General features: G+C 40.9%; 1 protein-coding gene across 1 annotated transcript in view; it reads left to right on the top strand.

The window, feature by feature from the left end:
- The window catches only part of ankrd33bb (ankyrin repeat domain 33Bb), a 29,908-nt gene extending 26,290 nt beyond the window's left edge, over positions 1 to 3,618 (top strand). The window contains exons 3-5 of the mRNA XM_085142184.1: positions 879 to 1,019; positions 1,130 to 1,293; positions 1,408 to 3,618. Of these exons, the coding sequence (XP_084998310.1) occupies positions 879 to 1,019; positions 1,130 to 1,293; positions 1,408 to 2,064 (962 nt within the window). The 3' untranslated portion in view covers positions 2,065 to 3,618. The remainder of the gene's footprint in view (positions 1 to 878; positions 1,020 to 1,129; positions 1,294 to 1,407) is intronic.
- Positions 3,619 to 12,056: the final 8,438 nt, after the last annotated feature.

The raw sequence follows: 12,056 nt of genomic DNA, 5'->3' as shown, positions 1-12,056 counted from the left end.
TGTCCAGCCCAATGCTAAAACTGTATCGCACTCACATCCTTAGCCTTAGCCTGGTTTTGCTCATTTAGGAATGTTGCAGCCAATTGCTCTGCATTTCTAAGAAAATATAAAAAAATCTCATAATTACTACATTCTGATCTTAATGCACACTAAACAGTTTTTAATGACTGAAATGAAAAAACAAGTGAAAAGGATACGCAAAGTAATGACATTAAAGATGAAAGTGTGTAAGTGTTTTAAAAATAATAAGATCATATCTAAGATTTTTTAAAATATGTGTAACACAAATGTGATATGTATTTTTAGATTCTGCATGGCAACACTTTTAAAAGTGCTGTCTCAAATAAACCTGAAAGAGACGATTCAGATGTTAGAATGAGTAGCTTTAGTGTTGTTTTTTTAATTAAAATGCTTTCACATAAAATCATGTTATCAGCTAATGCTAGCAGTGTTGGCACACCTGTCATAGCAGTCATGCTGCAAACTTTAAGACCAAACAAAGTCATGAAAGGTTAATTATAAAAAAGATTCAGGTTCGGCACATTTGTTATGGAGGAGGAAATTTGCTCTGGACTGAAAGTGATTTTTCTCTCAGGCAGTAAACGTGCTATTTTCATTGATGACGTTGGGCGTTACAACACTGAAGCCTATGGGGAACGACTCACTTTTGAAGCCAGACTCAAGTGGCCACTAGAGAAAACGCAGTTCTTTTGACATTTTAGAAATGGCTTCATGTTTCAGCCACTGGAGACTGCAAATTAATGTCCACTGTGTTTTCAGAAAAATGTCATAGAAGTATCGTAGAAAGAAGAAGGAGAAAGCGGCTGCTGGAATATACAAATGCAATCCTTTCATAACATGTGTTTTTTCTTGTGCAGGTCATGCCATCATTTCCAACTACCTACTAAACTACTTTCCTGGTCTGGACATCGAGAGGAGGAACTGTCACGGTTTCACAGCTTTGATGAAGGCTGCCATGCAGGGCCGGGCTGAGTGTGTTAGAGCGATCATGTTGGCAGGTATATAAATGCAATAAAGATCATGAAAGCCCCAACACAGAGGGAACAAAGAAAACATTTCTAAAAATTATTGTGATTTTCAAAACAATCCCCCCCACATATCCATACAGGAGGTGATATCCAGGCTCGGGACTTTGGCCGGAAAATGACACCCAAGGAGTGGGCGCTCTTCACCGGTCGGTATGAAACAGCCCGCCTGATGAGTCGGCTGATGTCTAACCCTTGTCCTGAGCAGTTCTGTGACTCCTTCTCCCTGGAGTGGCCACTGCTGGAGGTTAATACACGTTTCTTAATTCTGGATCAACTGTTGAAGGCACCGCATTTAAAATATAATCCAATTTTCAAGTTAAATGTTTCTTTTTTAAATTAAATATTTGGTCTTCTACAGGAGTTGGTGGCCCAGGCCCAAGAGCCAAAGACCTGTAAGCAGCGTTTGATCAACCTTCTTTCCTGCTGCCCTTATAGATTTTACATCAACAACAAGGTAAAACCTATGGAAGATGGTGTCCTTGAACACATGGTCCGGATCACCACGGGACTGTCCAGTCCGCTTATCGCCACAGCTTGCCGCACGGTGTGCCCGAGCAGCCCGCCGTGCATCGGAAAACGTCGTCACGCGGTGCAGGAGATCATAAAGAGGCAACGTCTGGCGGAGCTGAAGCGCCTGGGCCCAGAGAGGCTAAACAACTACAAGAAACTTTTCCAGAACTCACGGATCCTCCTCATCCCCAGGGAGAAGGATCGGAGGGCCAGTCTCCAGCCTCAGCTGCTAAGCAACATGGCAGCGGCGTCCACAGTGGCCATAAGACGAGCCAGCCTGCTGCCACTCCATTTGCTGAGGAGAAGCAGTGTGAGGCCGGGCCTAGTGGTTCCCAAGGTGAGGCTCTGCAAGGCCCCAGCTCCAAGCTACAAACCAGAAAAACTCAGAAGGAACAGTAACCAGAACCAGCTCCAGATACCCAAGTGGGATTATAAAATGAAGAAAACAGAGAGGATGCAGGAGGAGGAGCGGCAACGACTGCTACCCCTGATTAGGAGACGATGAAGGACCAAAGAAAGCTAAAGGAGGCGTGACTTACTGTAGCTTCAAAGTGCTCAGTGTAAATCTTGACATGGCTCTCAAAATGCATATTCTTGCAGAAAAAGACACTTTGTTAATGTAGACCAAACTGCTCATCGTCTTCTTTGTTAGGGTTTCCTGCAATGTTGCCTTTTTTCTACTTGAAACCACTCTTACTTTTTAAGGTGCACTTTGTGCTGGAATGTGGCAGATATGGGAGCACAAGAAAAATATCATGTACATGTAACATAATATCTCTTATTTGTATGTCTGTTGGTATGCTGACAACATTCATTGTGTATTATTATGCATTCTATGGAATGTGGCAGAGAGTGGTGAGATGCTTACTCAAAAAAAGGAAAACATCACGCATTACTCATTACTTTTCTTAAAAGTAACACAGTACAGTCCTGAAATGCATTGTCACATTAACTATAAACAGTGTTGGGGAGTAACGGAATACATGTACCGCCGTTACGTATTTAAAATACAAAATATGAGTAACTGTATTCCGTTACAGTTACCGTTTAAAAAGGTGGTATTTAGAATACAGTTACTTTGTTGAAATAAATGGATTACACGGCGGTACTTCCCTGTTTCATATTGTGGCGGGTCAGGACTGTTTGGGTTTTGTTTGACACCTACTTCTGTTGTTCCAGGCGGCAGCGTTACGGTTGCCATGGTTACAGGGTGACGCTCTCTCTCTGTGCGTTTCCTGGGTGAGAGAGGCCTTTTTGTTGTTGTTGTGCTAAGCTAACAGGCAGAATGCTACCGGTATAGCTCTAAAGAATGTAGCATCATAGGCAGTGTAGTCCGTGCTGCAGGGAGAATGGACTGCCATACCCGTTATGTGTCTGTGAGCGAGGGAGGGAGAAAAAGGAAAAGTACGAGCTGTCATCGAGCAAAAACGGGAGCTGGAAGCATGTAAATATAATCACTGCAGCCAAGAAGAGTGCCTGACGAGCCCAGTTGTAAGTAAGCTATTAAGACTTGACTGTACACCGTGTTCGTGTTTTCCTCCAAAAACAATAAGTCCCGTTGGAGCAGCCTTTCAACACCTCTCTCTGTCTCTCGCTAGCAAAGTGACCCAGACAACAAAGTAAAGCTAGTTTTCGGCTACGAGCCCGACACAGAACCCACCGTATTAGCCAGAGGTCCCTTTACTATGGTTCGGAGCCGCGGACCTTCAGTAACAGTAATAAATCACAGCAATAGTACATTCATGTAGTTGTAAACAGCATGATAATATATTAAGTAATCCAAAGTATTCAGAATATGTTACTCTCATTGAGTAACGTAACGGAATACATTACAGAATACATTTTGGGGCATGTATTCTGTATTCTGTAATGGAATACATTTTAAAAGTAACCTTCCCAACACGGACTATAAACCTGAGGCTACAGTCCCACACGCTGACACAAATCCCTATCCTGATGAGGGCACAGCGTTAGCTTTAAACACAAAACCTACAACAAAACACAAAAATGAAATCAGGACAAAAAGAATTTAAAGGGATTATAGAAAAAAAAAACAACCTCATCACTGCCTTTGTTACCTATCTAAACCCAGGCTCTATCTGCTGGGGTGGGCTCTTCCTCCGCCCAGCTACACCCCTCAGCTAACTATTTGCTAGCTTTGTGTTAGCAATAGCATGCTATCTATGCAGATGCCCCTGAAGAGCTGATGTTGTGTTAGCAGTATAACACACGTGTCTGTCCTGAATGCAGTTTGCACTTTGCAGTCTTGTTCTCTCGTGCAATAAAAATAAAAGTTGTAGACCTTTTTTTTTTTTTAATGTTCCTCCTCCCTTAACTGAAATGAGCGGATTACAGTGCAAGTGCACATCAGGAGGAAGTCATAATTGATAGTTTACATTACTGTGTTATTTAAAAATGTAATGGGATTACAGTTACGTGTTATTTTGGGATGGGTTAACACCCAACACTATAACCCACCTATAGGCGAAAACCACACATTGCTGACCTTGTTGCTTGGAAACAATCCAGGTTTAACACACCAGCCATTGTTAATGGTTGACCTCCTAAGGTCTAAGCCATCATACGTAGGAACCCTAAATCTACCCTAACTCTGTATTTTGGAGAAAGCCAATATAGACTATTTTCACTTGGGAATTACAAGCAATATATTAATACCAAAAATGGCACATTCTGATTTTCTAGGGTTAGTGCTCGGTTAAAGCTGGGGATGGTGTAGATAACATCATATTTAGAGGATTAAGCACACTGAAAGTTGTAAGATAAAAGACAGAAGTAAGATTATATCACAGGACAGAATGGTTTGGATGGAGACAAAGAACAGCAACAGGATGAGAGGTGTAAGAGAGGAATGCAGACATACAGAAATCATAGAGACACTATAGGTTAGCAAGGGTCTGTTTTGAAGCCTCATGTCTCATATTTCATCTTGGTATTTTGACCGATGAGCGAGGGGTGATTCTGGCTGAGAACCGAGAGACCCTGTATGCTCACATGACAGCAACTCAAGGGCGTAGATTTGGCATGGACGGAAGGGACATGTCCCCACCAATATCCAGCGATTATTGAATTGTCCCCACCAATAATTTGATCTCTTGAGTAAAGAAAAACTGTCAGCGTCTCATTCACCTAACGGTGCAGAAAGAGTTAACCCTTTAAAGCCAGTCAGAGCGGCACGCTCTGTTTTGCGTAACTATTTTTAAATCCCGGTAGCTCTGCAACCATGTAAGCTAGCGCAATAATTTTTTTTGCATATGAAACCGGAGGAGTTGTACTTACATCTTATGCCATCAGCTTGTCCTCGGTTACAGTTTCCTTCCACATATAGCTTTGCAAAAACTGCATAAAAAGCACTTGCAGCAACAAAAACATAATATTCCAGAAACACGCTTTGCCGATCCCATCAGCTGTTTATAACCCTTTCTACTTGGAATAGACGTCAGCGGGAACTTTTGTAATGGTGGCATTACCTGCCTGAAACCGGAAGTGACGTCATTTTCAAGGAAATGTAGTTTTTTTTTTTTACCATCAGGGCCTCATGAGCCTATACTGGTGTTTTTAAAAGTTATGTTTGACTTTATGACTTTCTGTGTCGTTTCTGGGATGCTTAGGACTCATATTGCACTGCTGGAAATTGTTTATTTTGATGCATATGCTGCTTTTTTGCAAATTTGCAGTATAATATTTTCGTTTTTCCTGCAGTATAAAAATTGGTGTATTTCAAAAATAAAACTATGAAGACACTCAAAATAAATTTCCTGTGGTGGGAAACTATTTTTTGCAACTTTTTTGTATTTACAATTTTGAGGGATAAGCCTCTTAAACTTATCTAACTAGAAATATATGTTAAAAAAAACCAAAACGATTTTCAATTTTTTTTGTAGTTTATTGCACTTTTTTGCAACTTATGTAATTACTATGCACTTAATGCAGACATATTATTAAAATCTGGGCTATAATGGTTGTATTGATGTATAGCAACTTGAAATGCTCCCAAAAATGGCACTACACCATGTAAAAATATAATATAAGCTCTGGCGGACTTGGTTCTATGGTAGGTCTTAAAGGGTTAAATTACGTTCTCTACTGGAGTCCTACCTCATGTGACAAATATGGCCAATGTGATTGGCTGTGCCTTTCAGGGAGCTCTGTTTAGTTTTAGCAGCGGCAAGCCTGCGCTGCGAGGAGGAGAGGAGGACGGCAGCAAAGAGGAAGAACCTGGATATAAGGAAGTATTTTTCAAAGAAACCTGTAAGTCACTTAAAGCCAAATTAACTCATAAAATGTGTCCGTCATAATAACGTTACAGGCTATGCTAGGCTTTGGCCCACATCAGTCTAAAATTGTATGCAACCATGAATAACGTATTTTGGAAACTAACTGCACAACAGGCAGCACTATTAGTTATCTCAGTCTCTGTCAGAGAAAACGGCAGCATTGAACAAGCCAGGATATTCGTTTACAGAGGCTGTTAAAATTATATGTCTAACGTTAAAATGTTGGTGACACAATAATTTCATTCTAATGGTACTGACATATTCATAGGGTTAATTTTTGAGACAAAATATCATGAAGTAGCCATGATTTTGCAAATATTCCACCTTGTAGTGCAGTTGCACAAATTGTTTTAAAACTGCACTCACCCTACAAACATTACTGATGTGTCAAGATTTGCACAAATTGACAGAAACACTGAAGCAGCTACACATTTTAATCTTATTGTCATGTATGTCCTATTTGTCAGGTGACAGAAGAACCAACACAGAGCTCAGAGAGTAATGGTGACACAAGATCACAGGTGAAATTGGATGATGACTTGTTGGTTCATGACTGTATTTTAAGCACATGTGTGACTGCATGTATTTGGAATGTCTCACTGTTATTTATCAGGTGACAGAGGCAGCTCTGCCATGTTGTAGCTCAGACAGAGGTGAAGAGGTGAGGTCACAGGTGACTGATGATTTGGTGCTGTAGATTAAATAGTATTTATTATCATCATCCCATCATCCCAGTATCCTCGGCTGAGGCTGAAAGAAGCTTCAGTGCTCTCACAGTATAGATGTAAAACAAATATGCCAGCAGTTTATCTCAGTTAACGAGAGGAGCAGGCATGTGTTTGGCTCCTTCACATAGTGGACATTGAGTTGTTGTGTGTAGGGATGGGTATCGTTTAGGTTTTATCTGATACCGGTGCCAAACCGGTACTTTTGAAACGGTGCCGGTGCTTAAACGGTGCTCGAACCGGTGCTTAAAGAATGGAGAACACAAAATTGGTCCAAAAACCTCTCATGTTCAGCTGTTTTTTTAGTAAAAAGATAACAATGTTAGCCTTTTCTGCAGCTATAGGGCATATATGGTATCACTCTTGGCTGGAAGCAGTGCTTTAACAATGGAAAAAACAAAAACTTTATCCAAAAACCTCTCATGTTTAACTGTTTCCCACTTTTTATTTGGTCATTTTTGCCTTTTTGGCCAGGGTGAAGGGAGTATCTGCCATCAAACAAGAAGACAGCCGCATGTAGCTATGATGGTGTTTGCTAGTTCACCTTACATACATTAATGTAATAACGTGGTTAGCCTACTCAACGTAAATTATACACGAACAACATTAAGCTACTCACGCAGAGAAGAACGGCTGCTGCCATCATCATCCTCATCATTTCTGCTACACTGGCAGGGCTAGGGGCCAGGACTCTACTCTTCAGCTTTTTGGGGGATGTTGCTAACTCTTCGTCCGATAACAGGCACCACACCTGCAGTAGATGCGCTCGGTGTGAGGTCTCGCAGCAAGCTATCAAATACGGCGCATTTTTCGGCTTTTAAAAAAAACGCTATGCGTCGCCAGGTGTTTCATCGGATTTCAGGTGTTACCTCCTTTCCACAGTATCACCTTAAAGCACTTGTTGCAGGCTGCTGAGTTTGCATCTTTTGCTGTGAAGTACAGCAAGACTTTTGACCGCTTCGCCTTGGGCATTTTTAATCTGTAGCTCTGCTCTAAAAGAACGTACGTACCTGGACCCGCCTACTATCCCCGGAAACGTAAAATGATTGGCTAGAATTCAAAGTGTATCACATCTCAGGAAAAAAAAGCACCGAAATAAAGCACCGAAATGTGCGCTGCTTTTCGGTCTGGTTACTACCGTTTATGTCAGAACCGGTGCCATCATGGCACCGGATACCGGTACCCATCCCTAGTTGTGTGGGACACCAGTAGTCCATGTCTGTTGCTGTAACAGTAGCTCATGTTTAGAATAAAACATCCCAGCTCACTGATTTGATCGGGGCAATAGTGCCTAAAATGTTGCATAATTTTGCTGAGAGATTTTTTACTTTGTGGTAATGTTAGATGGACAAAAACCACCAGGTCATTCAGTGTTCCCTTAGTGCTAATGTATATAAGAGATGTTGGTGTACTATAACTGAAGTAATGTTGTTAAGTCCTTAAAGTCATGTTCTTTTATTGTCATGATTGTATTTGAAGCTATTTTTATTTTTGTATGATACCTGATTTATATGGAATATGGCTGAAGTAAACTAAACTCTAAAATACTTAGTCAGTCATTTGTTTAATAGTAATTTAACAAATTTAACAAAACTATGAATTTTAAGTTTAAATGGTTGAAAAGCATGTAGAATAGCATATGCAGGGAAGTATATTTCTCCTTTTTTATCAAGAAACAAAGACAAAAAGGGAAAATAAGAAACAGGGCAGGGTTCGGTGGTTGAATCATCCATCCCCACCAATGCCTAAACCAAATCTACGCCCTTGCAGCAACTTAGCAAACAGAACATTTGGACATCATATTCTACTCAAGGGGATCAAAACTGAGACTCTAATCTTACCAGGAAAAGGTGTTTTAGGGTCATAGATTACTTTATGCCAGCTGCTTCCTTAAACTGAAGAACTCGGTTAGGTCTGTCAGACCCTTTTTTATCATTTATTTACTCTAAATGTAACACAATTTTTTTTTAAATTAAAACAAAGTTCCCCATTGATTTTTCAGTTTTGGAAGCTGTGTCCATCTTTTACAGTCCATGGGTCCTATTTACCTTAGAAGAAAAAAGGGTAAAAGCCTTGGAGAAAGGGCACAACGTATTGGAAACTGACATACACATTTATTGGAGAGGAATACCAAGAGGGCGGGAATGGGGCTTTAAAGAGCAGGAAGGTGACAGCCAGTTGGAGGGATTTTAACAGGATGGAGAGAAGAGCTCCGATGCAGCCAAATGATGATTGGTGACTGGCTGTCACAGATGATAGCTGCAGACAAGGACAGCTGAACATTCAGGAGGAAGCCAGCAAGCCATTTTACATCAATACATAGTACAACAGGAATTTTCATGGAAGTGGAGAGCTTACGAGCAGTACTTGATAGCTGAGCTGAGAAGCCAGCTCACGCAGGCTTTGTGAGGGCTTTGTGGAGAATTTGAAAGGCAGTGCCAAAAATAAACAGCTTAGTGCTAGACTGTGACTTGTTGACTTCACAAAAAAACACCATGAGAAACATACACTGTCATCTCGAACCCTGTGCATGAAGCACGTGTCCCAATTGTTCTGAACAAACATTAAAACATTTTAAACTTGACAGCTCCATACTTTAGGTTTGCGTGATGTCCGACTGCGCCCATCTGCAGGCAAATGTAGAGAGGATTCACTGTGTGCAAATCATTCCTGCTGCCTCCTGCATCATCTATTGGCCATCTAAACCAGATTATCCATTATTGAGAACATGTCAGAAAGGGCAACTTCAATTTTTGGCTAATGTTGAGGACGTGTTTACTGTCAGGTACTGTATAGATCCAGTGCTCTGTGAGTACTGGTGATGGTGTGAAAGCCATCCTTAGCTCTTCCAGTGCGATGCTTCAATATTTTGGCTAATTTTGCTCCAGAATGGTCATAATACAAAAAACATTTACATGTGCTTATATATAATACAAATATATGTGTTGTGTTACTATAAAGAAAAGTCTGCAGGAAAAAAAGATCAGATATGGTATTATAGTGGAATTAGGACACTCTATGTATAAAAAGCAGCCTTACTTCTGTGTGGAGTTTGCATGTTCTCCCCGTGTTTGCACGGATTCTGTCCAGGAACTCTGGCTTCCTCCCACAGTCCAAAGACATGCAGTTAGTGGGGTTAGGTTAATTGGAAACTCTAAATTGCCCATAGTTGTGAATGTGGGAGTGAATGTGAGCACGAATGGTTGTCTATGTGTTACCCTGCAACAGACTGGCGATCTGTCCAGGGTGTAGCCCACCTCTTGCCCCTAAGACAGCTGGGATAGGCTCTAGTGCCCTCTGCAACCCTGAAAAGGATGAGCAGAAGCGATGGATGGATGGATGTGACCCTATTTGCCCTCTAGTGGAAATCACGGAGAATTGCAACAAATGTACATTAAAGGTCTGCGGTGCCATTGTTTGTAGTTTCCCTAAGCCTACCCTAGAAATATTCAAATATGAGGGATATGATATGAGTAATACAAATATTAGTGTATGCCAGAATTATTGTATGTGTTGATTTCCTAGCATTGCAATTAGATTATGTCACAGGGTTAAAGGAAAAGCCAACTATAAATATCCTAGTCAGGCGCTTCAGTGTGCCTTGTTATGGATTCCTCGAGTCTCGAAGTCTACTGGAGAGATGGAACAACACTCTTTCAAAAGATATTTCCTCATTTGCTGCTTTGATGATGGTGGAGGGCAGTACTGGGTTGTGATCAGGTGACTGAAAATGATGTGAATTATTTTAGCAAACCTTTGTTGATGCAGTATTGTTATCCCGGAAGAGAATATTCCCATCAGGGTAGATAGAGCCACAAGACCACCAGATTTCCTCAGTGTTGTGGTTATAGCCTCAGTCACACTAGAGCAGTGGCTCCCAAGCTTTTTTTGCTAGCCCCCCCTGAAAAATCTTCGCGGACTGTTCGTCCGTGATTTGGAGGGCCCAGCGCGTGCTCCCGATGCAGGGAAAACCAATTCTGCAGGGGAGACCTACCTTGGCAGTTGTGCAGGTAAAACCAAAGGGAAGATATGCTTCATCATATTTTCTAGTCTTTGGATTGGAAGGAAGTTGGTTTGGAAACCAAGCATATTTGATGATGCTTCATCTCCTGCTTTGCGTTTGTGTGGGAGCCCCGTCAAAAACCTGTCCATTATGCTAGCAGTGTCTAAGCGTTCTTTTTTTCTTTTTTTCTTTTTTTCATACCGCGTCGCGCTTCCCACACTTTGGGAACCTCTGCTGTGATAATTGGAAACCTTGTGACTAGGAAAGATTCAATTGAATTCTTTTTTCGCTCTCAGCAACCAATTGCAAAAAGTTGTAGTGATCGGATCTACCTCTGGATGGATCCTTCTAAATGGTTGCAACAATAATAGCTGCGTCTCTAACCTGTGTAACTGTAACATAAAGGTCCCTTAATGTTTCATCTTTATTTATACACAGTCTTGTGAAAAAGTATTTTTCCCTTTTCTGATTTATTAGGTTTTTTTTTCCTTTGGAGGAATTTTTTTCCAATCAAATTGGAACTTTGATTATGTCACTCTAAAAAGTTCCTACTGTTTCTTTCTTTGATTTAGGGCTGGAGTTGCTTTGGATCTTTGTCCTGCTTCATTTTGACTCTTGGTATGTTCTTGTTATGAAATGCTGTGTTAGTTTTATGCCAGATATAACGGCACAAGGTTCCTCCATTCATGGATGGTTCTCGCCGTGGTTCACTGGAGTTCCAAAGCCTTAGAAATGCTTTGTAACCGTTTCCAGACTGATAGATGGGAATGACTTTGTTTCTTTAGATCGTTGCATGATGTGTTGGTTTTTAAGAGTTTTTGCTAAAACATGTAAATGTGAAAACATTTTATACTTTAAAAAGGAAACCCTGTGTTCCGTTTTCTGTGTTTGAGGAAAGCAGTCACCAAGTCTTTAGGATGAGGACTTAGATATTTTCTACTCTTGGCAAGAGAATCTGAGGACACTCTGTGAACCTACGTTCTGTACAGAGAAGGTCGAATCACACTGACCAAGACATCTTGCAAAGTGGACTTTGATTTATGCCTATCAGTGGTTGATCTTGAAAATGCACAGGTCCTTGCAGCCAAAAAATTAAATAAATAAACTATATGTTTAAGTCTGGCAGTGAGCCATGCAGAGCAGATTTATTATTGTCATGTACTGCTGCGGGGCAGGACAAACTCTGCTAAATATCCCTTTAATATTTAATCCAGGTTACTTGAGTAAGGATGTAAATTGGAGCCAGTAAAACATGAAACACCAAAGGGATGAATGAGCAGAGCACTTAAAAAAAAATGTGCCTGGCATGTTGAAGGAAGGACTGAGCCACAATACTGAACAGTACCGGAGGCTGTTAAAGCCTCTCTCCATGGACCTTTTTAGTCTCTGCCAAAAGTTGGAAGTCATAACGAAAACCAATGATTTTGCTTTGAGGATACATCATTTTGACAGGGACCTGAAACAACACTTGAGA

The sequence above is a fragment of the Neolamprologus multifasciatus genome, chromosome 18 (assembly GCF_963576455.1).
Source record: "Neolamprologus multifasciatus chromosome 18, fNeoMul1.2, whole genome shotgun sequence".
NCBI lineage: Eukaryota > Metazoa > Chordata > Actinopteri > Cichliformes > Cichlidae > Neolamprologus > Neolamprologus multifasciatus.
Note: the sequence above shows the minus strand (reverse complement) of the source record. Positions and strands in the feature narration are given on the sequence as shown.